Genomic DNA, 27,702 nt, shown 5'->3' with positions numbered 1-27,702 from the left:
ACACACATATACCACAATATACACATTTATTACAGAAGATGAAAAACATGCAGATTCCAAATTCAGGTTTCATTACAAATAAAATCTTAATTGACAAATGAAAGGTAAGCCTCGAGTGAAAGCTTTACACATGCTTGTTTCTATTCAGTATGATAGATATGAAAGCTTTACACATGCCTGTTTCTATTCAGTTTAATAATATAAATAAATATTTGGCACTTTGAATTTACTTGAACAGAGAAATCTTAAAAAATATAGTTTTAAAAAATTAAAAGAGAAATTTTGCACCTTATATAAATTAAATAATAAAAATTAATTCAAAAGACAATCTTTTACTCTTCAAAAGTAAATTAAATTTTGGTCTCGTATTCATTAGAGGAATTCCAACTAAATAAGGGGTATTAAGTAAAATTATAAAAATGGGAGGGAAAAAAACACTCATTTCTTATAATATAAGATTAACACGATGTATTAACATTATAGAGAAAACTTGTTTTCCGACTAGTTTTTAAATTAATCCTTCTTCCTTTTTTAAAACAATAAATGGAAGATTTATAATTAGAACAGAAGATCCTAACAGTTACACAAAAACAAACTTTAAAACAGATTAACAAATGAATTTTCAGGTACTTCTAAAAATAGAGAAGCTTTTAATAATGTGTTAATAAATGAATTGAAAAAGAAAGAAAGAGACAAAGAGAAAACAAATAAAACTTTGTTTACACAACAATAGCAGAAACATCCGATAAATGCTAGTAGTACATCCAGAAATAAATATCCATAAGAATGAAATCCATTCCAGCTATATTTGGTTAAAAAAGACAAAAGGAAAAAAAAAAAAAAAAAAAAACTTTAAGCAAAATAAGAAAAGTACCAGTAAATTATTAGTTTAAAATAAATTTGACAATAACAAATAAATGATAATATAATACAATTTCTAAGAAGCAACCAAAAACCTTAATAATTTTTAAAAAATGCACTAAAAGAAAATACACAACATAGAAAATCATTACCTTGATTTTCTGAAAATGAAGAAAGAGTTAAAATTATTAAAATGCCTTTTAAGTTACAGAACAATAAAAGAAAAATACTTCTTTAAGCTTAACAAAGTAGTCTATAAAGAAAATACGCTTATATTAATTTGAAATTAATGCTGAATAGGACATTAAAGCAGGTTTTATCAATATACATGAATATAATTTTGAGGTAGAAATGAGTTTTGTGGAGTATTCTATAATAATATATATCAGTTTACAATAACTTTAGATAATTATTACAAATATTTGGAGCCACCTTGTTCAAATGTTATATTTATTCAATAAATGTGAATACTGAAACAAACAGTACATTATTACAGAAACATTATTAGCTTCACATAACATACAAGGAACAGTTGTTAAAAATTTTATACATTGAAAGGAAATAAATGAAGATAATTTTTCCTTAATATATATTTGGATGAACAAGGAACTTTTTCCACCCTCAGTTATTCATAATGTATTTAGATTTAAAATAATATTTAAGAAAGCAAATTCATAGATTTCATTTAAATTACAGTAACTTAAATGGAAATAACGATTTTTAAGCATAAATTATCAAACCAATTAGTTACTCAAAAAAAAAAAAAAAAACTGTAATTTAAGTAAATTGTAAGTATTTTTAAATGTTAAATTATTAGAAATATTTTAGAACTATTATATATTTCCATAATATTTTTGATTCAAAGCAGACATATTGTTTAGATTATATTTAAAATGAGAAAATAAATTAAAAATGAAAAATGAAAGAAACTGCTGTACACAAAAAATAAGTACGCTTTTTCTATAATTTTTAACATATATTTGGATGAAATTATTAGATGCCAATTATGAGATAATTTGTAATAGGCAGTTTTGCACAGGGCACCAATTATAAGACTGAAATAAACTGCCAAAACGGTGTTTTTAGGGACCATTTTATAACGATAACCATTTGGGATTTATAACAAGGAAAGGAAAAATATCTGTTATACTTGCTGACATTGTTCTTGCAAACCAGGATTTCTTTGGATTTACTAATAGACAAATATATGATTTTTAATTTTTTTTAATGTCTAATCAAATATATCATTGTTTAATACAATGAAGTCACCAAATTCATCTTCAATGAAGTTCTACAAATTATATACTAATCATGTACAACTTTGATTCTACACAATTTGAGCGAAATCTTCTAAAAATAAAAAAAATTAATAATAAGTTATGATCATAAATTATTTTTGCATGATAAATCTTTTAATCAAAACGATGAACATGTATATGAATAACTTAGATATATATTTTTATTTTCAAAGCAACAAATATTTCAGATTCATAATTTCAGCAATAGTATTAATGATGAGAGCGAGTATTCAATTAGAGTAATTGCAAAGTCATGAAAACAACTGAACATTTTTTCAATAAGCTTTTAGAGGCAAAAATAAAATTCTGATTGCTTTTTAAATACCACAAATTATTCTGTTATAAAAAATTGTTTTACTATGCATAAAGATTTAAAATAACGTCTGTAAATAAATTTTAAACCCTTGATTTAATATCGATTTCCTCAAAATTAAACGCTGAAAATAATCATACATGCAATTACAATAGTATAATATAATACAAGCATTTAATAATATCACAGATTAAATTTGCAAGAATAATAATGTTTAATGAGTATTTGAAGAAGTAAAATTGTTCAATAATATGAATTACTGTAGTTAAAACCATATTTAGCTATAATTATTAGATCATCTTTATACAAGGGAGAAAAAATAACATGAAGCATACACTGAATAATAAGTTTCATTTTCAAAATACAAACAACCTCTCATAATGCGTTTTAAAATTGAATGAAAAAGTTACAAGCAATTCAAAACAAAAATAAATAAATCTACACACATATTTCAAAACAATCATGAATTAAATAAGTAAAAAGAAAGACAGCTTTAAACAAAAGAAATAATCTAAGATACAGAACGAAACTTAACAGCTTTTCTACCCTTCTTTTGCACAATTTTTTTCTGACAGTAAAAAAATAAACTCTAGACAAAATATCAATAGAATATTAAAACTATAAATAAATCAAATATCTCCAGATTTTGATTTCTGATATTTTTTTCCAGCTTCTCATGATTTAAAGCACGACACAAAATTCACAAATTTGTACTAAAAAGTTAAACATAACATAAAATCTCCCCCCCCCCTTTAGCAAAAACTTAAATGTATCATTTAAAATAGATCTAAATTTTTCTGATGTTATATCACTTTCACAAATATAGAAAAGTATATTTAAAATTCAGATGGTGAAAAAAATGATATCAGCTTCAGTGTTAATTAAAAGAGGGTCTTTTGTTTTACCTCCTTGAGATTAAGATAATATTTCTACTTTCAAATTTCATACACATGAGTAACATCTAAAAACATTTATACATGAAAATCATGTAGTTCATCATTATGCAAAATAGTGAGGTTTCTTTACATTGATGCCATATTCTGCTAATGCAGGGGTAAGATCTTCCATTGTCAGAACATACCTTTTATCCTGAAACAATTCAAAAGTTTTAAGAACATATTTTAAAACTCATCAAAAAATAATAACAATTCTCAAGAGCATTCTCTTTAAGGAACAAACAATTTGAGCCTTTTTTCTTTTCCTAAGTAACTGACTACTCTAACAATAACCACCTTGATATGCTAGACATTTTTGCATTTTCTCAAGCAGAACACTTGCAACCCAATATCCTTTTCCGGCAGAGTGTAGCATCACCACACAGGAGTTTGGTAGTGTGAAATCTTTGAATGAAAAGTTAACCCAGGCTACGGATGGGAAGACAAACTCCATTACCGTGATCACCCGAATCTCCAGACATAACACCTGTAAATTTCTTATAATGGGGATTCATAAAAAAACATTGTTTACCCATCTCCAAATCGTGACACCAATAAACTGAAAAATCGAATTACAGCGACCATTCAGAATGTTGGTACTGCAATGTTTCATGAATGTGGCTAGAAATCTCAGATAGATTGGATGTGTTATGCACAACATTGTAAAAAATAATACTAATAATAATAAATTTTATAGTACACATAAGACTTCGATGCTCAGCATTTCTCTTTACTATATTCCTATTTTTTAAAAACATGTTTGATTTCAACAAAAAATATTTTTTTATGGAGAGTTTAATACTGCCATTTCAAATTAAAATTAAAATTTTAAGGAAAAACTGAAAACTAGGGGAATGTATAATACAGTAAACTGAACAACAGTGTAGTTGTTTTTAATAATAGTATAAATGATATGACTATAAGAATTTGAAGCTTAGAACCATATGCAAAATTTGAAGCCATTAGGATCAAGTTAAATAAAATAATTAATTGAAAATTTTAGAGACCCTTCATCCCAATGAATGAGCAAATTATCAAAGGTATCTTCTAAGAAAAAAAAATTAAGTGCAATCCAAAATACAATTATTTCCTTTTTTGATGTAATAAGTAGATTTATATTTCATTTGATTTGATTTCCTTTAATAAGGAAGTCATACATTTTATTTTACACAACTTAATTTTATCTTCTTATTATTTTACATTTTTAACCCCTTCCAGTAAGATTTAATAATAAAAATTTTGTGCGTGAAATAACCATTTTATTTAACAAAACTTATATTATTTTATAATTTTTGCACATTGTTAATTAAACTTATATTATTGGTACAGATATAATAGTTGTTCCGTCCTAGAGACGCCTTTTCCCTATTCCAGCTGTAGTGATCAGAAAACCGGCGCATGCGCAGTTTCTGTTGAGCTTTGATACGCTTCTTTTTTATTACTTTGTGATTCAGAATTTGTAATGCCTAATTAGAGATGTAACGTAGAACGATAGCTGCTTTGTGTTCGTGTTCGTCAATAAATGTTATTCTGTGTTTTATGATATCTTCGATTCATTGAAAGCTAGAAATAGATTTTAGATTTAGATTATTAAATAACTGAACCACCTATAGAGTTAGAATGGCGCGATTACATTTAGATTTATTTGATGGAAGTTCTGGCGCCATATACATCAATCATTTTTTTGGTGCATCGGCCGGGAAACAGGAAGTCGGATGTGATAGTATCATGATTTAGAATATCGCTTTCGCTTTCGGATACTGGCTGCGTTGAAAGAGAAAGAAAGGTAAGAAATACCTTTTATATAGAATTTCGATAGAAATAATTAGAACTCATCTGAAAATATTTTGATTTTTAGATATAGAAATAGAAATTGATATTATTGATGTGATGAAACCTTTGATATTGATTGAATTGATTATAGAATTTCTAGAGAATTTTGATTACTATTTTTGATGAATATTTCTCTGATTTGAAATATTGCTTTTGTTTTTGCAATTACTTTTGATATTGTACTGTTATATTTAGTTACTTATAGTTATTACTTTAGTTATTATAAGAATGGATGAAAAAACGAAATTGAAAAGTCTAGAGCTGTTATTCGTACAGCAGTAACTAAACTTATAAATAAATTAGAAAGCGAATTTGATGAGCAATCTGTTGATAGCTTAAGAGGGCATTTAGAATATTTAAATGAGATGTTTAAACAATTAAGAGAATTAGATAGTAAGATTCAAGAGATTATTTCAGAAGAAAACGAATTTGATACGGAAATAGAAGCTGCTTTTCAATACAATGAAAAGATTACTTTATTATGTTCTAGAATTTCAATACAAATTAATAAACTCTCTAAAGTTGATTCTAGTATTTCATCACAGTTTAACCCAAATTTGGCATTGAGTACACAGAATGGTTCGTTAAATAATTCGGTTATTGAATCTGCTGTTAATTCTAATAGAACTGTCAATTCTGTTCGTCTACCTAAATTAAGTATCGATAAATATTTTGGGGACCCATGTTTATGGTTAGAATTTTGGAATAAATTCCAAAACTCGATTGATCAAAACGAAAGCTTAACTAAAATAGATAAATTTACGTATCTAAAATCCTTATTAGGAGGATCTGCCGGTAATGTGGTGAATGGTTTCGCATTATCCGACGAAAATTATGATAAAGCTTTAATGTTATTAAAAGAAAGATTTGGAAGAGATGAGCTCGTTGTTAATGCTCATATGTCAAAACTGTTGAATCTTTATCCTGTAAAGGATTCAAGTAATATAGTTGGACTGAGAAAATTATATGACATTTGTAAAATACAAATCAGAAGCTTAGAGTCACTTAACATTACATCTGGAATGTATGGTCATTTGCTTCAGCCAATTCTCCTTAAATTAATACCCGAGGATCTAGTTTTAGATTTTAATAGAATACACTTAGCAAAAACGGAAGAAAATAAATTCAATGTTATGGAATTGTTACAACTTTTGAAAATTGAAATAGAATGTCGAGAATCATCTATTTTGCTAAGTGGCTGGAAAGGTGAAAGAAAAAAACCCGTCACTCATAACGTAGATTTTAAAAATCCTAAATACAATCAAAATAATTCATGCGATAGAAAAAACTTTACAAATGACAGGCAATATAATAGAAGTCGCATTCCGTGGAATAATAATTCGTCAAAAACTCATGAATATTTAGCACCAGTTGTTGAGAAAAAATGTGTTTATTGCAATGATAAACATATTTCAGAACTTTGTGAGGGTTTAACAGTTGATGAAAAAAAGGATATTTTAAGAAAACAAGGTCGTTGTTTCTTATGTCTAGAACAAAATCATCGAATTAAAGACTGTAGGAAAAGGGATATGTGCGAAAATTGTAACAAGAAACATAACCAATCGCTCTGTTATCAACTGGAAAACAAAACTATTAATGCAGAGAATAAAATTGTATCCGCAGTTTCCCATTGCAATTATAATATAAAAAATAAAGAACCGGAAGTTCGAGTAAACGCTCAGTGTTCCGTATTATTGCAAACATGTACTGCCTGTATTCGCTCTCCATTTGATGATGATAAACTTGAAACAGTTCGCATTTTGCTAGACAATGGTAGCATGAGAAGTTTCGTTTCACAAGAAATTTCTCAACAACTTAAACTTCCTGTTATTAGAAAGGAAACTCTATCGGTGTATGGTTTCGGTGCTAAAGAAACAACTGAACGAACATATAATGTTGTTAAAATTAAATTAGTGAATCGCGACGAACCGACTTTAAATATTGAAATTGAAGCATTAGAAACTGAACAAATAACTGCAACTAATTTACCTGCTCCTAATGAAAATATTCCGAACTTAAATAAACAATTAAAAGGATTACAGCTTGCTGATTGCTATGAATTTAGAAATAACAAAATTGTGCTTTTAGTGGGTGCCGATTACTATTATGATATAGTTACTAGTAGAATAAAAAGGTTAAATGATAAGCTTGTAGCCACTGAAACTTTATTTGGTTGGTGCCTCCAAGGAAAAATCGATATGACAAATCAAATATTGGAAATGAAAATTATAGTAGAAGAAAAAACGATATCGGATGAATTAAAAAGATTTTGGGAATTAGAAAACTTGGGCGTTGAGGTTGATACCGATGAAAACATTTTTGACGATACGATTATGAAGGAATTTGAATCGGGAATTACTTTCTCTAATAACAGATACAACGTAAAGCTCCCGTGGAAACCTGGTATGAAGGAACAGTTACACGATAATCGTGAAGTTGCTCAAAAACGGTTCTTAGGGTTAAAAACGAAATTCCTTAATGACCCCTTGCTTTTCACTGAATACAAAACTGTTCTGGATGAGTATCTAAAGGAGAACATTATTGAACAAGTTACGTGTGGGTTGAATAAAAAGACGAACGAACCAACATTTTATTTGCCTCATAGAGCAGTGATTCGTAAGGATAAGACGACAAGTAGATTACGCATCGTTTTTGACGCGTCTTCCCATGGTAAAGGAGAACTATCCTTGAACGATTGTTTACATATTGGATTAAATTTAAACCCTGATATTTTTCTTCTTCTGATTAGATTTAGAGAAAATCCTATAGCATTTACAGCTGACATAAAGCAGGCATTCCTCCAGATAGAAATTAATGAAGAGGATCGGGATGCGACCAGATTTTTTTGGCAGCAGGAACCAGATAGCTCTGAAGGAGACAATTTGATAATATATAGAATGACCCGTGTTTTATTCGGGGTAAGTTCAAGTCCATTCCTTCTCGCTGCAACAATCAAGCATCACTTGAAAAGTACCAGAGCAACCCATTTTGAAGTAGTGTCTGATTTGACTACTGAGAGTTTTTTAGCTTGTCTTAGGAGATTCATTGCTAGGCGCTCAAAACCCTCAATCATATGGAGTGATAATGCCACTAATTTTAAGGGCGCAAAAAATATTTTGGATTCCCTGCTAAAAGCATGCAAATCGGACTCCGTGCAAAGATTTTGTGCCAAGGAAGGTATAGTGTGGAACTTCATACCTCCAGCATCTCCTCACTTCGGTGGATTATAGGAGGCCAATATTGGAGCTATGAAACGGATCTTGTTGAAGGTGACTAAATCAACAGTGTTGACTTTTGTAGAGCTTACTACGCTGGTGACACAGATTGAAGCAGTTTTGAATTCAAGACCACTGTGTCCTCTTTCTGCCGATCCAGCTGATCTTCAACCTTTGACACCTGGCCATTTTTTGGTGGGAGCACCACTGTTGTCAATACCAGAACCCAGTGATTCCTTGACTAACATTTCTTTATCTTCTAGATGGTCTCTCATCCAGTCTCTTAGATCCAAATTTTGGAAAAGATGGAGCCAAGAATATCTCAACTCCTTGCAGTCTCGAGCTAAATGGAAACTACCTCAACTGAATATCAAACCCGGACAGCTGGTACTCCTGAAGGATAATAGCAAGAGCCCCATGGAATGGAACTTGGCCCGAATTGAAAAGACATATCCTGGAACAGATGGACTAGTCCGTGTCGCAGACATCAGAACCCCTAAAGGAATTTTTCGGCGAAGTATCAACAGACTTTGTCCACTCCCTTTTGAAGAAAGTGTTGGACAACTGTCCAACGGGGGCCGGGATGTTCCGTCCTAGAGACGCCTTTTCCCTATTCCAGCTGTAGTGATCAGAAAACCGGCGCATGCGCAGTTTCTGTTGAGCTTTGATACGCTTCTTTTTTATTACTTTGTGATTCAGAATTTGTAATGCCTAATTAGAGATGTAACGTAGAACGATAGCTGCTTTGTGTTCGTGTTCGTCAATAAATGTTATTCTGTGTTTTATGATATCTTCGATTCATTGAAAGCTAGAAATAGATTTTAGATTTAGATTATTAAATAACTGAACCACCTATAGAGTTAGAATGGCGCGATTACATTTAGATTTATTTGATGGAAGTTCTGGCGCCATATACATCAATCAATAGTAATTCGTAAGTTCATACTGAACACTTTAAAAACCACCAAAGATTTTGGATTATTATTTAGTTGTAGCGTTTATGCCAGAAACTTCCATAATTTTTTTAAAATTTTTATTTCAGACACATTATCTATTTCCTTCTAAATCCATTTTTCAGATGATGTGTCTATGACTCCAGAACATTCAACACTAAAATCAGTTATTAGTCACTACATGCATTTTTGTATTCTAACTAACATTTCACTGTCATTAATTTCATTATCAGTATTAGGTAAATGTATGCTTATTTCTTCTGATTTTTCTGAATCCCTCCAATCACCTTTATTTTCATAGTCTACACTACTTTTATTCACAACATATTTTTCTTTAGTCAGACCAATGTTCATTTTAAATGTTTCTAAAAATGAAGTCTACTGTCTAATAACGATTTGGCTGCAAATTGTACCAAGAAAATCTAACAGTAAACAATATGCGATAGTGATCTATGACATCAAAATAAGTAATAAAAATGCTGCCGGCTACAGTACACTAGAAATTTTTAACCGGACTTACTATCATATTCAACAGTAAATTTAGTTGCATGATGAGTATAGCTCGTCATTGTGGCACAAAAAACTAATGACGAGCTATACTTGTCATTTTACCAGAAGGGGTTAATGACACTTTTTCATAATCCATCTATTCAAAATAACATTTTTATTTTTCAGGCATCAGCATCTTTTAAATAATAGCTTCACCATGACCTTTCTATCCATATTGAGTTTAAGCATCATTTGTCATTCTATAAAATACTAGGAGCCATATACAATCCCTAGGGAAAATATACAAGAATTCTTATATTTCATACTTGGTCTAAATATGACAAGCATTCTATAAAATGCTTATATTTCTCACATTGTTAGTAATATATACAAAAGAAAGTTATATATATATGGTCCTAATATTCATCTAACAAGTTCTATTTCTGGAGGATATAAATTTGTAGTATTATTCCCAAATGCCATCTAGTTAGAAAATTCTGCATACCTGAAACATGCAATATGTGTTCCAGGAATATTCTGCAGCTGCTTTCTTATGAGATCATTGTTGGAAATGGCATAATATTGTTGCTCAACTAATTTTTAAGCAATATTAATACATAATACACACTAATTCTTACTGGTTTCAAGTACTTATTTTCCATTTTTAACATCGACTATTGATGGTGCAATATAAATCACTCATAATAGGATTCTTATAAATAATATTTATTATATCAAATCTTTAATGCATTTCTATAAAATTTCATTTTAGAAGTTGACAAATAATTTTAAGCATCTAACAATTTTTCAAAAAAAATCAGAAGAAAGTAAGTTAATATTTAAAAATTTTTTAACTTACATTTTGCATCTTGTACCACACATCTTACAATGCATTTTATTATTTGGTTTACATTAGTTTGTAATTTGTCATTTTAAAAATGAATCACTTCAAATTTTGTCAATATTGTCTCTGCAATTTTTCAAAAAAACCCCTCAGAATGATATAGCACAATTAATCCACACAGTTAAGATATTATCCAAATAGTGCACCCCAAAAAAAGTTAAACTCAAAATAAAAACAAGTTTCGATGAAATGGTCCATTACTTGAATATGAATTCAATTTTGGTATGACTAAGTAATGAGCAAAGTAAACACTTTATTCTTAAGAAATATTTTTCTTTAATTCGGACTGTAAATATCAAACTTAATTTAAAGCACAGAATTCAATAATTTTCTTTTAAATTATGTTAAAAATAGCAAGATAAGGATCACTGTGAAATAAAACAAAATCATTGAAAAGTCACTAAAAAATAAGAAAATTTTAAATTTTGCAAATGTATATTAAAAAATTGCTAAACAGTATATATGTAAAAATAAATAATTTGATTTAATGTAATATAAAAAAAGTAAAGATTATTTTCAAATTTCTTTCATCACTTTGCAAAAATAACTCAAAGTGGAGGTAGCAAAAAATAAAAATGGCAAAACATTGACTTCAAAATTTAGCTAATGGATAGCTTACGCCAACTGAACATTGTTTATATGTTTGGGAACATATTTTAACTTTCTAGAAAAAGTAAACATCCTAAGTGAAGGTTTCCAAGATATGACATGACATATATATATTTATATATATATATACATACATACATTGATCATCTGAGTTAATTTTACTGGATGTTTTAGACATTTTTGCTTTATTATTCAAAGAATAATTCAACAAAGGTTAAAGTATATTGACTATCATGGCAGTAAATAACTGAAAATGGCAAATATTAAAATCTGATCAGCTGGATGCCTTCAGATACAAACAAACAAAATACCTTGAATTAAGGTTAATAGATTTTCTAAAACAGGTTTTGACAGATTATCTACAGAAGTTCATAAATTTTGATATAAATTTGCCACTTACTTTAGCTGTCTTCTTTGTCTGGCCAGCACCCCTCATTTTACAATGTTGTAATGCATCATTTGCAATATCCGACACAAATTTCTGTGCAGCAATTGATATCAACCTAATGCTAATAAATAAAAAACTATATAAATTATATTTTTTTTTCACAATTTAGATAGGCTTTTATGATATTTTTAAACTTTTCACACAGCATATAGTAAAAATTCATTTAGGTGTTAAATTTTAATACATATAAAAATTAAAAATGTGCAGCCTACACTTTCAAATATGTATACATATATATTTAAAATATCAATAGAACTAAAATAATCATGACTAAAAGGAGGTGTTTGTATTCTGTCAAACTATCGCAACCAAATTTGGCACATATTCATTCATATATTTAAAATTAAAAACTATATATTCATGTTATACAATATAGAGGCCTAAAATAATATTGTACAGAGTAATTTATATGTTATTGAATGCAGTACCTTCATTCTTTTAATGACAAAGAATCTTAAAGCAACATACCAATACACAATAATTTCAGTTACAATGACAATTAACCAGATTGTTCACCATTTATGAAACTCTTTCACCAACAAAACTACAATGCTTTGCTGTTCTTAGGCATTTCAGTAGATCAAGAGTTGTAAAGAATTTTTTTTAAAAACAAATCTTTCATAAGTGATTTTGTATTTTAAAGAAAGTGTAAAATTTACTTTTCAGTGAAGATAAGGTCAAATACACATTAGGATGCAGAAAAGAAAAGAAATAGACAAAAATTATTATGGAAAACACAATAGAAAATGAAATGCAGGAGCAGTAGTACATATGCAATTAAAAAAACCTTTATAATGTTAAAGTGTCAGATGACAGTGGCCTTGGCAAATTAGGTTAAGTAACGATACTTTTATCTTAATGGCTTTAGAAACATATAAAACTGTCACATCTGGTTGGAAATTAATGACAACCATCAAACAAAAGCTATGATGTGGCTATTCACCATTATTCATAATTACCCCTTACTACTTAGCAATCCCATCTCTTTCACAGAGAAACTATTTGCATTCACAATCTTACTGGACAAGATAGGGCACACCTTCCCATCTCTAAAACTGGGCAAATTTTATTGCAGCAAATATCTATACAGTAAAGAGCGATTAGCAGATACTTATAACTTAATCACTAAAGTCAACCAACCTCATGCTTGGAGATTTAGGGTATAGGGATATTTAAACAGGCATTGTCTTGAAGTTTATCATCTGAAAAGATAAAATTTTACAACTTGGTTCAGTTCTCAATTCAAATTATTTGTCTTATACTGTGAAATTGGTTTAACATGAAAAATCAATTTTTTGAACACAGCAATGGAAGAGTGGCATCGTAGGCTACATTTGTGATTGGAAAGAAGATATTTCAACTCCCCCCCCCGTCGTTCCTGTATTGATTTTGTTTCCACATTGATTGGAGTAAATAATGGTTAAACCTTTGTTGTTCCCTCATTTTTTAATGTTATTTCCCACCAGTAATTGCATAACTCTTGCTAAATAAGCAAATGATCATTATCATCATATTTGGCTAGACAACCCAGGGTGGGCCAGTCTTTCCTCTGAATTCTGTACCACCGCATTCTATTTTTGACATTTGTGTGCCAGTTTCTTCCCTGGATAGCCAGGAAAGAAACTGGCACATTCCACTGACTCCATCTCATTTTCGGTCTACTCCTTTTCCTACTTGTTAGAGGTTTACGTAAAAGATTTTTTTTTTTAAATACAGAATCGCCATCCTTTCTAAACATATGAGCCGTCCAGTTCATCCGCTTTATTTTTATGAACTTTATATTATCTGGTTCTCTATAGATTTTATGTAGCTCAAAGTTATATCTTCTTCTCCAAACATTGTTGATTTACATTCCACTAAGAATGGCTTACAGAATTTTTCTTTCGAAAATGGCTATTTTATTTTTTGTAGCTTTGGTCAGGGTCCAGGTCTCTGAGGCATGGGTAAGTATTGGTCTAATTAAGGTTTTATACAGTAAAAATTTTGTATTTTTTTTTATAGTAGTAAGGATTTAAAATATCGTTTTAGTTAGTAAAAGGCTTCATTTGCATTCATTTGACGACCTCGAATCTCCTTGACTATGCTATTATCATCAGTAACTATAGAACCAAGATAAGTAAAACTTTGGACAACCTTACATTTATGAGAACCAATTTCTAGATTGGATTCATGGAAGCAAATGATACCTAGGACAATTTTCTCTTCTTTCTCCAACAGGTTACAAAACTTTTTTTTTTTTCCCATCACAAAGGAAAGAATGTGCAACAAATTTGATGGTTATTTGCAGAGTAGCTTCTCCATTAGAGAATTCTGAGACTCTCTAACTTAATTTCAATTATCCGGTACATTATACTTCATCATATTGCATTTGACATAATTATTCAAATTCTACATTTTTACTCTCTTTTCCATACAGAGAATAAGAGTTAAACTTATAAGGTGCAAATTTGATTACACTCACTCTTTCTCTACCTCTGCTGAATACTTTTAAAAATGTGAGTGAATCAGTGTGAGATGAAGATTACTATCAATCTATAAGCAAAAGTTGTGTGTGTACCGAAATATTTCTGTGAAAAAAATATCGAACAAATCTTCAGTACAAAAAGATAAATCAACCAGAAAAAAAATAAATTAAATGTGGGAATGAATCAAATTCACAAATTTTCATACACATTATAAATGGTATATGCTAACTCTTAATTAGCTTACAGCATTATGTTATGAAGCTGAAAATGGTTTAAAAGTAGTATAATGTGCAGAAAACAAGAGCAAAATTCAAACTGACAACAAAAGATTATCAAGCTAATTTTTCTTTGGCAATGATTGTTAAAAAAAATTAATAGAATTGCAACAAAGTCTGCCAGAATTACAGAAATCCAACTATGCAGATATACTATGAGTGATGGAAAATTTAAAAGAAGGTCATGAGCAAGGACATTTTATTTCTCACTAACTCAAGCTGTACAATGTGTTAGGATATAATAAATAGCATGCATAAAGAGATTTATTAAGCAAATGGAATAAAGCAGGTTTCTTTTTAATGAAAAGAATAATTTTTCTTTAGAAAGTGAGTCCCAAATTATGAGAGCCAACCATATAAAATAAATGTGAAAACAACTGTGAAAGGCATCAATACAATTGAAACGAATCCATGTTAAAGGTTAACATTTTAAATGGTCACAAAGACGTATATGCTTTTACTGGTACAGTCCTCAAAAAAGATAATTTTCATAATAACTTTGTGAAAAAGGAGCTTTCCATTCGAACCAAATTTTAGAAACCATTGGAAGAAAATTGAGAACATATGCAATTAGTAGGATTGTATCAAACATGAAATACATATGCCATTATTTTTATAAAAATAATGGCATATGTATTATCTATACTTATATATAAAGCTCAAAGTGTGTGTGTGTTGGCGCTATACAGAAAAGACCATTTGACCAACAGCTACCAAATATGGTATGTGTATACCTTGGAGGTCGGGAATGTGCACCTGGGGTCTCTTATTTTGAAATTTTAATTATTAATTAAAAACTAACTTTCCCGCCAAAAAAATCCTTTCATTTTCCCCACCGCCAAATGAGTAAGGCTTCAGTTTCCCCCCCCCCCCAACAGCAATGAGGCTAGGACTAACATTTTTCGGCCGATTATTTCAAACGATTTAGTTTATTTTCTTAATGTTTGATACATTTAAAATTAAATGTTCTTAATTTTATCGATATTTCAGATTCATTCTGAAGTACTTTTGAATTAAAATAAAACCGTTTAAAGGAAATTAAAAATTTCTAATCTGCATAGCGTTACCCCAACTGGCGTAGAAAAATTCACGCATTTGCGTTACCCGTAACTGGCATTGAAAATTCACGCATGCGCATTGTATTCTGATTGTTTACATTTCAACGGAAGCGGACTCGAATTAAATTATTTTTAGGTTAGTTGTATGCTTTTGTAATTAAATTGTATTTATGTTAGTTTAAGTTCATCGTTTTTTAAGTAATTTTTTTAAACCTGTTTTAGACCGATTATTTTAAACGATTCTGTTTATTTTCTTAGTGTTTGATGCATTTAAAATTAAACATCGTTAATTAAAATACCTGCTCAAGACGAATCTGAAAAAATTTTGTTGACAAATTCTTGAGATATTACATAAATTAAGAAAGATATTCTTTCGTGCCCATAAGGTTTAAATGCTCAGTTTTCAGTAAAAAATATTATTATATTAATTGCAGATTAATCATTTCTATTTTAATTTAAAGCATAAATTCTACGGGAGCTAACAGAAAATTGGAGAGATACAGATTACGTTATGACTGAAAGCCTTTTTAATATTGAGTGAATTGAAATTTGAAGGTTTAAAATATTTTAATGAAGAAGCTATTTAAGTAGTAATTACATAAAATAGTTAATTATTAAAATTTTAACGAGCATTAAGATTGGCGAACCGGCTGGTCGCCAAAGGCGGCTAGTATGTAATATAATAATAATAAATAAGTGTTAAGATTATACTTTCTTTAAAATTTTTGTTTTAATTATCTTCATTTAATAACGCTATGTAATGAGAATAAATGACTTATGGTCTTGTTTGAAAGAGAACGACATTGGTGTTGCTAATATTAATCACACAGAATGAAATTAACAAGAATGACTAAAGGGCAGTTCTTTTAATAACATAAAACGAGCAATTTATTAAGAACAGACAGTTCAAAAAGGCCATAAAAGAATACATTTAAAAGAAAAGAAGCCCGCATTTCTATTACAAGAGAGAAAAACTATCATAAAACTTGTTAGTCATTAGTAGCTATGATGGACACTACATCTAGTATCTGTATTCCAATTTTCTAAAATGAAGCTATCTATAAATTTGGTCCAGTCCAAGGTACAGGTTCTTATGGCTGTGACAGAAAAAGTGAAGTTAAAATATACTCACTTCAATCCTTTTGATAAAAGATTGCCTGATATTTGACATAGAATCAATGATTAAATTTCTTAGAATTAAATTCTGTTGAGCATCAAATGTGTTTATGTCTCCTTGTTGCTCAATGCATACTGTTACGAAATTTCCGGGGTTCGTTTGGATAGTGGGAGTTATATGGTGTGGAGAACACTCAATCAGCAGTAGAAAATGAAACAACGACGTTTATTTACACGAATACACACAGGACAACACAAAGACGACAACTATATACAGCACAGAACACGATTATCTTCGGCCGAGACGTGCAGCATACAACAGACTCTACTGCAGTCAGTAGCGCACAGCTTAGTTCAGCACTAGCTTCACTCCGTCGCTGCTCCGCTTATCTATGGAAGGCCAGTTCTTTAGCGTCGATTCCGACTACTCTCTTCTCTGTCGCTTCCGACTATTTTCGCACTCCACTGGTCCACGACTCTTCGACTACTACTACTCAATTCACGACTACTCTCCACCGTCGATCCCGACTACTCTTCTCTGTCGCCACCGACTACTCTCCGATCTGGTTCACGACGACCCGGAGGCGACAGGACTGCTTCCTTTTATAGGTCTCAGGAGGCGGGGCTAGAAGCCTCTCAACCAATCAGGAACGTTCGAGGCGTATCTCGGTTCTTACTGGACGGAACGTGAAAATTCTCGATGTTTCGGGTATAATCTATTTTGGCGCCAAGCTCTGGGACCTCCCATGGAATCAACTATGGGGGAAGCAGCATCACAGGTTCGTAACAATACTTTAAATTGAGCAGAAGAAAGAAAAAGGCTTATTTCACAAGAAAGTTAATATAGAATTCCGTTCTATTAGAATGTTCTTACTGCGTAGGAAGCATGCTTCTGTAGCAACACTATTCTCAGGCACTGCCATTTCATTGTGGGAAAGTTCAACGAAATTTTTTTTCTCTACATATCTTAATTTACATATTCCAGGCAGAGAGAGGGGAATCATTTTTGAAGTACAGATAAGATAATCTTTGACTTATAACTTGACTTTGACTTATTACAGTACACTCCCTATTATCCGCGGAATTGGGTGGCGCGGCCGCCGCGGATAACAAAAATCGCGGATAATCCGAAAAAAGCTAAAAACGGGTATAGCAAAAGAGAAAACAGTCATTCCAACTTTGAAAAATCGTTTTATGTACAATAAACGTAAAATAAACAGCAGGAAATGTTTAACTAACGCTTAATATTTTAGTATATCACTCAAAACTAACCTAAAATGCATTTTGTTAATGAAAACAGAAAAGTGCTTTGTACTTACGAGAGGCGTCAAGGATACACAGAAAAATTAATACATATGTACTGTTTTAATACTGTAATGTATTATGTAATTACAAAAGCATAACTGTAAAACTACACCTTTTTGAAGAAATCAGTCATTTGTGTTTGCTTCTTGCTTTGGAAGCATTTTCTCTTTGCTTGGAAGCAAAAAAAAAAAAAAAAAAAAAAAGAACACTTAGTGCGGCAGGCGCGGATAATCAGGAGTCTACTGTATTTATAAACAAGGCAGTATTTATCACCCTCATCTGAAATCCTTATGTCAAATAAAATTTAAAACATTTTAACTATTGAATAAAATGTTTAAATCTTGCTTAAAAATTTATAAATATTGCATAATTAGCCACTGATGATTAAATCTTAGATAAAAAGAACGATAATAAAATATAAAACTTTAAACGAGCAATTCTTATACATATTACAACAGGGATAGGCAAACTTTTTTCGATCGCGGGCCAAATATCGGAAAAAAACAGTTTGGCGGGCCAAGATAAATTTTTCTAAAATTTTAAAAACAATATTAAAGTATTACAGTTTAAATATATGTTAATGAGATGAATGAAATTGCGATTTTATTTTTAAAAGTTACTTATATTGAGGTTCGAAGCACTGATTCTAAGGAACGAAGCTAAATGCTCATCTGTCAGTCACATATATATAAGATAAAGCGAACAAAACACTGATTTCTGGGCTTGAGATATTAAATTTGGGAAACTTACTATCGATAATGATTTGTAAAACTCTTAACTTTTATATATTTAGAAACAACTGCTTGAAATGATTGTTAGATTGCAACTCAATTAATTCAAGCTGCAAATCGACCTCACTGCTTCACAAATTACGTTGAAAGTCATGGCAAAAAGATCCCATTTTGTTTGAATGACACTGAAATCTTGAAAGCTGCGCTCGAACTCAAAATATAATTTTTTCAAGCCATCTTCATAATTCTTAAGCTTCTCTTAATTTACTGAGGGTATTGAATTTAACCTCGGGAAATGAGACTAATCGTTCTTAGCTAGCTGCCCAGCAAACAGATTAAGTTTTAGTTAAAAAGCTTTGAGATGGGCCCAAATATCGTCGATAAATTGATTTTTCTCTTGCATCTTGACATTCAAGTTGCTTATATGACAAAGAAGATCTATGAAAAATACTAAGTTCGAAAGCCATTCTAACATTTCGCACTCCACAGAACACTGTTTCTCATGGAAGAACGACACAATGTCGTCTTTCAGCTGCGAAACTCGCTCGAAAACACATCCTGCACTAAGCCGTCTTACTTTCATATAATACAGTACATCAGAATATTAAGATTGCACGTACTGAAGAAAATCTCGAAATTTCCTGTGAGTAAGCCCACGAGATTGAATAATATTTACAAGCTTCATGACTGCATCAAGAACGGGTTTCATATTCAATGCAGATTTACACAGAGAATCTTGATGTATAATACAAAGTAGAAAAACAACATTGTTCCCGGGAAAGTTTTGATTAAGAGTCCAAGAAATCCAGATTTTTTTCCCCTGTCATATTTGGTACTCCATCGGTCGTAATATTACATATATTTCTTATAGACACTTTCAAAGTTAAAAGCCCTTCCTGAAATTCACGAAAAATATTTCCTTTCCTTTCCATCCCTTTGTAGTTCCCTTTTAAGAACGCATGCACGCCAGTTCCTCGGTAATTTCAAAGTTCTCATCACCACATCTTATAAATAATACTAATTGAGCAGTATCATTTATATCTGTGCATTTATCCATAGCTATGGAGCAAAATTTAAACTGGCCAATCTTTGACTCTAATTATGATGTCAAATTTTTATCGATGATTTCGATTTTAGAAGTCACCGTTTTTCGAGATAAGCTTAGTCTCAGAATTATTTTTCTTGTCTGGACATATAACATCACAAACTTGGAGCATGCATTGTTTAACAAACTCCCCATCACTGAGAGCTTTATTATTTTTAGCAATATTGTTTGCTACAATGTAACTTGCATGTGTAGCTGCTTCTTGGATATTGCTGTTTCCCTTATTGAAAAAATTTTGCCGGCATGATAATTTTTTACAAAGACTTTCTGCATTTTGTCTTCTTTCATATTCAGACATTGATTCGTAATTTAAATTCTTATGCTTAGATGTACACTGATGGGAAATGTTATATTCTTTGAAGACTGCTACAGCTTCATTGCAAATGAGACACACTGGTTTATCTTTTACAACTGTAAAAAATATTTCGAGGTCCATTCATCAATAAAAGCACGGTACCCTGAATCAACTTAACATTTTTAGTAGCCATTTTAGGGTTGAAATATTTTACGAATAGCCCAAACAAGCACTAGCTACTCTATACTTTTAATAATTTCACCACTATTCACAATGATACTGTATGTCCGCAATCTTTCCATATGCAATCAATAATATTAAAACTCGGGCCAAAAGAAAAAGCCGCTGGTTGGAGTTTAAAATGCGTATATTTGAGGTCTAATTCACCTATATTGGATTCCCATATGTCTGATCCCCGAGAAAGAGATAACGCTTGTTGGCACCAATCTACAGCTACAACTAACAAAGAACTTCCTCTTTTAACACTTTACCGATTGAAAGATGTCTGTGCTTGCTATTTCCGTCGATTTATGTTTTGTAGAACAAAAGTAGAGAAAGTAAAAAGATCACCAGTCCTTTGAATAAAATGAATGAAAAAAAAAAATAATATTTAATCAAAGTAGAAAAGGAGATCAATATATAATATATATTTCTTTTAATTTGCCTCGGACCGGCAAAATTAAAATTATACCCGCCGGCTGGATAGAACCTTCCGGCGGGCCGTAGTTTGCCCATCCCTGTATTATACATACACAGTACATTCCCGAGTATCCAGTTCACAACTATCCGGCCTAGTTTTCTTTTATCGTAATTAAATGAGGAAGGCAATGCATTGCATTGGCAACATTGCCAAGGCATTGCCAGCGGGATAAAATGCAGAAGCAGTCATCTATTAAGGATTTCAAAACGAAAAACTGTAAATTTTTTACTCATCTTATGGTTACCTTTTCATATTAGTGTAATATCAGTGGAAAATGAAATCAATTTGAGTCAATTTTCTTAAGAACCAAGCTTACGATTTATATTAATGCTTTGCTTATGTTTCCTGCATTTAAATTATACATTACAGAATTTCTGTTAAAATGTGAACAGTTTATATTCTTTAACTTACTTTTTCTCTAATAATTTCTTGAAACGTGCAGCGCAGTATATAAATTCCTGTTACAGTTCCTTCTATTGTAACCCGATATATTAATGGCAACTGCTTATATTATTCACCGGGCAGCGGCTGAATTAACAATTTATGTGGCTTGAGGTAAATGGAGGTTATTATAACAGTGAGTTTTGATATAAAAACTTTGTCTTCTAGCATTTGTGGGCAAAGAAATTAGTTCATAGAATTCTGGCCTACTCAGCTTCTTTGTTATCTTGCCTGCCATTTTAGCACATTAAGCTAGATATTTGAGAGTGTACAGTATATATAAATTCATTTCACGTATCTCAGAAATGGCTCTAACAATTTGGATTAAATTTTATATTTAGATAAGGTTTTACTTTTTAAGTTTATATAGGTGTGTTTTCCTGAAAAAATGCAATTTTACTGACACACACAATTTTTTATAACTAAATATTCACACTGACTATAGATGATTTGCATAAGCATATCAGAAGTGGAATAGTGATCAGGGCTTCAGACACCCATGCACTTTGCTTAAGTTCGCTCCAGCATTTGTAATTCAATTAGATTTTGCTTATATCTTTAAGCAAGCCATAGGATAGGATTTCATTTACAATTTTACAAAAACTGCCAAAAAAAAAGCGCAGCCTCTCAGGCACTGATTAGTTAAAAATTGCAATCCAGCAACATAAGAAATATTTCTAAATATTCTACATTTTCAAACCAATTGATTAAATATTTTTAGATAAGATTGAAAATCTTACCTTATATTAAGATTATTTACATCAGGAAATTATCCAATGGCAGTTAAAACTCATGCATTCTGCCAAGCAGATCAACAGAAACAATTAAAAATAATATACAGCCCCTCAATAAATAGGCATGTTAAGGCATTACCAGGAATTTCGTAGTTAATATCTGAAAAACTATTACAGATATGCACATAATTTTTAGGATTACAGTATTTCAGTATCTGAACCTTGCTGTCATGCAAAATTTAACCAAGTTAGAATTCACTTTTTTTTCCTCTCATAGTCATGATTAAAAATTTGTAAACAAATATTAATTACTTTTATTTATGGGCTTTTTTTCATCAATTTATTCAGTAAAATTATGTTCTTTAAATAACCCCCCAAAATCTGAGAAATACGTTATAATTTTCATGAAAATTATAATGTACATATTTTTAAAATGTTAGGAATATAATATAATTTCAAAAATTTTAGGAATTATTTAACATTAGAAATGCCATTTTTCAGCACCTTATAAATTTCCAAATTTTTACCTGAAGCTTACAAATTTATTTTGGAGGGTTATTTTATGACGAGCAATTAAATGAATAAAATTGGTAGGTGTATTGAGAATTTTTTTTGATACTAATTAATAAACTTATTTAATCAGCTAGTCTATATGAGCAAGCCTGTCCTTTTAAACCATTTTTACCAACAACAGTTTTGTGAAGATGTGGTAATAAAAGTTATTGAAATGCACCCCCCCCCCTTTTGTTGTTGAGGAGTATACAACACTGAGTAGCAAAATATCCAGAAATGAGATTCCTGATCTTCATATGAAGTTATTTTGAGGTACCATTCACAAAAACTTCTTTTTATTGAATAATAATTCAAATCACAAGTATGCTGCACTACAGAGTGATTGTCATCGGAGTAAAGGGATCTAGAAAATGAAGTGACCCACATATTCTGAAGATTTAACTTCAAAAGAGCACATGGGCAGCCCTATGATGCTGACTTGCATCTCTACACAGTTTTCAAAACATTATTCGTTATGAATGCATCTTGTTACTGTACGCACTTTAAGAGAACATAACATAGTATACAACACTGTTTTAATTTTGTACTGGGTAAACTCGTTAATTTTTCTGAGGTTTAAAATAATTTTTTAACGTATTTCAAAAAAGTTGCTGTCATCTAAGCCAACATATATCATATTTCCTATCTGAATAATTTAATTCATTTTTTACAGAAATATGCAATTCTTTTTTTTTAAGGATATAGCAGGTATGACAGTTGTTGGGTAAATTTATAACTTTTGCAGTTCTTTCTTTAATTTCCTTTTTTCTACCAGTATATATTCAAAGTATATCTGGCAAATTTGATAGACCTAAGTCTAACAGTTTACTCAGTCAGAGTCAACAGTCATATTATCATTAGAGGAGAAAGATTAAATAGAGTACAGATTTCCACAAATGCTTACCAAGAAATAGCATCCAAGGACAAAAAAATACAATCAAATACATAAGACAACGAAACATAGGTATAACAGATCATAAGACCGTAGAGATTAGCACTTGCATATCAATTCAAAGAGATAAGGCTTCTACTAGCTGCCTCAAACAGTAGATGCCAAGACCTTTCAAGATAATAAATAAAATGAAATGGAAATTTGCAGACTTATCTTATTCAAGCAAGTATCTAGATGTATTTAAAAATTACAGAATATGAACATTTCTTTTATTATTATTATCTGCAACTGTTAATCATTTATTTTTTGAATTGCCATTACAATAAAAATAGGGTAAAAATTTTTTCAGTAGATTAAAAAGAACTTACATCCTAGGATCAGTAGAAGAAAACCCAGCTGAGTGCATGAAGTAAGAAACAACAGGGTCTGGCATCTAAGTAATTTTTAAATTGATTAAAATACTGTGATAAGCATTTACAGAAGAATATAGAATTTCATATAAGTATATTTCATATACAGCAAGCATTTTTCTATACTCTACACATGTATAGGTACTTCAAATGTCTGTATATATGTATAAACTAAAAATTTGTAGAGAAAATTATGAAATAAATATCAAATGCAATAGAAGTTGTAGCAAATGAAAAGAGAAATCAAGTTACAATCTCCCAATCACATATTTTCTTTTTCTTAACTAGAAGTAATATTAAAATAATACTTGAATATATACTTTGAAGCCAATGTATTGCTTAAGCAGTTGACTTTTTGGGGAAGGTCTTATGACACTTTGATCAGTTAAACCAGTTACATGAACAATGATATCTACTTACCTTTGTTTTCAAGTAAGATATAGATTACTTTTTAACTACTACTGATCTGAAGGAAAATCCTACAGAATTTATAATTGCCTGATTTTCCAATGATAATGCAAAATTCACTTCAAATATTAAGAGAATAATCTTAAACTTCTTTAATACACAGAAAAAAAAATTCCTAACTAACTTTTAGTTTTATAATACAAAATTCTAATATTTAGAGAATAAAGATATATATAAAAAAACATTTTAAATTTTAACACCTATACCATATACTTTAAAAATGTGCAAAAGGCTTCTGAAGAATAAGATTAATTTAACTTAAAAACAATTTTTCTTTTCATGTGGGAAAAAGTTTTTATGATGTACAGTTTTCAATATCTTTTACTAATATTCAGTAAATTCTAGATGAAATGGCTGAAAGGAAACCAATTAAAAAATGCAAAAATAAGTTTAGGTAGGTCACAGAATGTTTTGACCAATGCAAAAATAGATTGCCAGTAAAGAGATCATGCGAATTCAAGCTGAGATGAACATCATTGAGGCAATATGCAGTCTGTAAATTTTATCATGTATTTACTGGGAAATTGAAAAGAGCTTAAGTAAAAAAATATAGGAAATGATGCCAAGAATAGAACATTTACTTTCCAAATCCAACAGAAGCTCTTAATATAAACAGCCTGTTGTATAAAATTCCCTACTTGATCAGCCATTTAAATGCCTATAAATAAAATTTAAGATTGAAAATGCATGCCTCAAATTATCAAAACCAATTTAAAGCCATGGACAGATCCAAGTCAAATCCGACAGTAAATTGAATATATGATATTCAGAATTTTTGAAAGGTCACCCTTGAGCCATGATTTTTAGCAATAAATTTTACATAAGAATTTTAAAAAGAAAGGAAAGGGGGATAATAAACTAGTTTTTTTTTAAATATCCGATATTCAAAACAAATTCTATATTAATATTCTAGACACTACTAGAATTAGTTACAAAATAAATAAAACTTTGATACTGACTGTTGGTGTATATTCATCTAATTGAAGGACAAACTCGGACAATGATTCTCCTGCAGTCCTAGGAACTGAAGATGTGCTAGGTTGGGAACATGCTGAAGAAGAAGAAGCTATAGCTTCAGGTTGATCGGTATGTACATCCACAATTTCTGACTGATTGTCAACTATCAAAAAAATTCTTAATTAATAAAATAAACTATAATTCACCAACAGAATACCACCAATTTTCAAAAGAACATGAAATTTACTAAAAATCAATTTTATTTAACCTTTATAATTAACCATATCTTATATTTAAATAGATTTCCTCATCTACAATTTGTAAGGAATAATGATTATAATTCTATATTCTTAATAGAGGTTCTTGGAAAAAAATTTGTATTCATAAAATAAATTTATTTTATTTTTTACAAAATTATAAAGTAATTTTTATCACATATGCAGCAATAAAAGCTACATCTTTGTCCTTCTTTACAGGTAATAAAGTTTGTGTAAAAGAAAAATCGTTCTTTTCAGGTACTGGTCTTATTTACTAAACTGATCTTTTGTATCTTCATATACATGGAAGTCTTTAGTAAGGCCAAGCTATAAGGACTGATAAAATAGTAATCCAAATATTTAATTTAGTTGCTTAACAAACAATTTTGAAAAAACACAGGGGGTAGTTTTGAGAGAGATCTTATAATTTTGAAACCATGCTTAGATTATAAGAATGAAACCTCAACCAGCCTTTCAACTTCTGCAACATATACAAGTACACCGAATTTAACACGCACAAGTCCCACAAGCACTCTTCAATGGAATTGAGTTTTAAAACTGGAGCCTTCTGGCTCTAAAGTTGAGACCTCACCCCAATGTCTTGACAATCCAAAGGCGAATCAATAGGTGAACATAGAGAAAGAGATAGGACATTCTGAAAATTTCCTACATATATTTCTGAACAATAGTATTCAGCATAATGAGATTAGCATTATCATCTGGAAAAAGAACATAAAAATGCCAATTGTTACTTTACAGATATTATTTTTATGTTTAGTTCAAATTCTTTCATCAGTTTAGGTAATGATAAATAGCCAAAGTTTTATTTAGTTGTTAAAATACAAAGTAGATTGTATTTATCTGGGTCAATAAGAGTTAATAATCTTTTTGCAAGTTGTAGCTATACCTAGAGTTCTTTCATTATTTGTTAAAAAGATATGATCTTGTAAATATTTGCTGGATTCCAAGGTATATTCTTACAACTTCAACTCTTTAACAATACAATATCAAGTCAGTAGTCTGCGACATTTACTTCCTGTCACTTCTTGGATGACAGAAGATGGGGAATCTTCAATCCTTATTGAATTCATTATATTCAACAGTGCTTAATGTTTGATATTTTTTATAAGAGATTGATATAAATCTTGAATTGAAATAATTCTCCAACTACAAGCTTTTTCGTACCACAAAAGTGCATGTTTCTCTTTTACAATACAAATCATAGCTTTTAAAATGTTTAAACCAATTCTTACAACATATTTTAAATAATCAATATCCAACTTAACAATTGTGATACTACATTTTTTAAAAATAAATTAATACCATAATACTTTAACAAAATGCTAATCTCATGTCGATTATAAAATTATCTTCATCATGAGAAAAATTCATTTATAATTCATACTTCAATCAAATATATACTTAATTTTAATCCTGTTAATAGATCTTTTATAAACACTGCCGATAAAACAAATTACATTTTTAATCTTGTTAATATACCTTTTGTAAACGTTTCTGCAAATACAAATTACAAACAGCCATTGCAACTAAGGTCATATATTAATTAAGAAATAAAAATACTTTAAAAAACTTAATACTTTAGAACGATTCTCTAGCATTCTTAACTGCCTTTTCCAACAATAAATGATTACTTGCAAGCCTAAGATTATTAAATGTCAGCAATCGAATCGCATACTGCAGCTTGCTTGTAAATCTATTCAACTTGAAAACCAATTTCTAAAAATTTACATATTTTTCACATTAAAAAAATAGCTTATTTATGAAGAAATGAAACAATAATTCAAAAAAATGGGATAAACGGGAAAAATGGCTACGATAACTATGAATGTCATTAACCCTTCCATAGATTCAAGAAAATATTAATACCTGACTGACTTGAGTTAGGTGCATTTGAGGCCATTGTTGAACTTTTTTTTCTTTTCAGTTCATTAAACAAAAGATATTTGTTAAAGGAACAATACAATGTTGGTTTGCCAACGCAGATTGATACACCCGAACAATTGCTTAGAGCGTGTTTCGGCGAGTGGCAATATCAACAGAAAACGCGTCTCCACGGACCTGA

The 27,702-nt window shown here is 30.1% G+C and overlaps 1 protein-coding gene across 1 annotated transcript; it reads right to left on the bottom strand.

Moving 5' to 3' along the window:
• Positions 1-9: 9 nt before the first annotated feature.
• Positions 10-27,702, bottom strand: LOC129958539 (transcription initiation factor TFIID subunit 10-like). The gene is made up of 5 exons (XM_056071082.1): positions 27,507-27,702; positions 25,365-25,525; positions 23,896-23,960; positions 11,811-11,919; positions 10-3,561 (listed from the first exon to the last, which is right to left on the bottom strand). The coding sequence occupies exons 1-5, from the start codon at positions 27,538-27,540 to the stop codon at positions 3,472-3,474; spliced, it is 459 nt and encodes a 152-aa protein (XP_055927057.1). The 5' UTR covers positions 27,541-27,702; the 3' UTR covers positions 10-3,471.

The sequence above is a fragment of the Argiope bruennichi genome, chromosome X1 (genome assembly GCF_947563725.1).
Source record: "Argiope bruennichi chromosome X1, qqArgBrue1.1, whole genome shotgun sequence".
Classification (NCBI taxonomy): Eukaryota; Metazoa; Arthropoda; class Arachnida; order Araneae; family Araneidae; genus Argiope; species Argiope bruennichi.
The sequence above is the reverse complement of the archived record's forward strand: the minus strand, read 5'-3'. Positions and strand labels throughout refer to the sequence as shown.

What these genes read in the sequence shown, in the direction of transcription:
- LOC129958539 (XM_056071082.1), bottom strand. Translation starts at nt 27,540, where the DNA reads ATGGCCTCAAATGCACCTAACTCAAGTCAGTCAG. An exon ending in ACCTAACTCAAGTCAGTCAG is followed by an intron (nt 25,526 to 27,506) that starts GTATTAATATTT and finishes TTTTTTTGATAG; the next exon opens with TTGACAATCAGTCAGAAATT. An exon ending in AGACAAAGAAGACAGCTAAA is followed by an intron (nt 3,562 to 11,810) that starts GTAAGTGGCAAA and finishes GAATTGTTTCAG; the next exon opens with GATAAAAGGTATGTTCTGAC.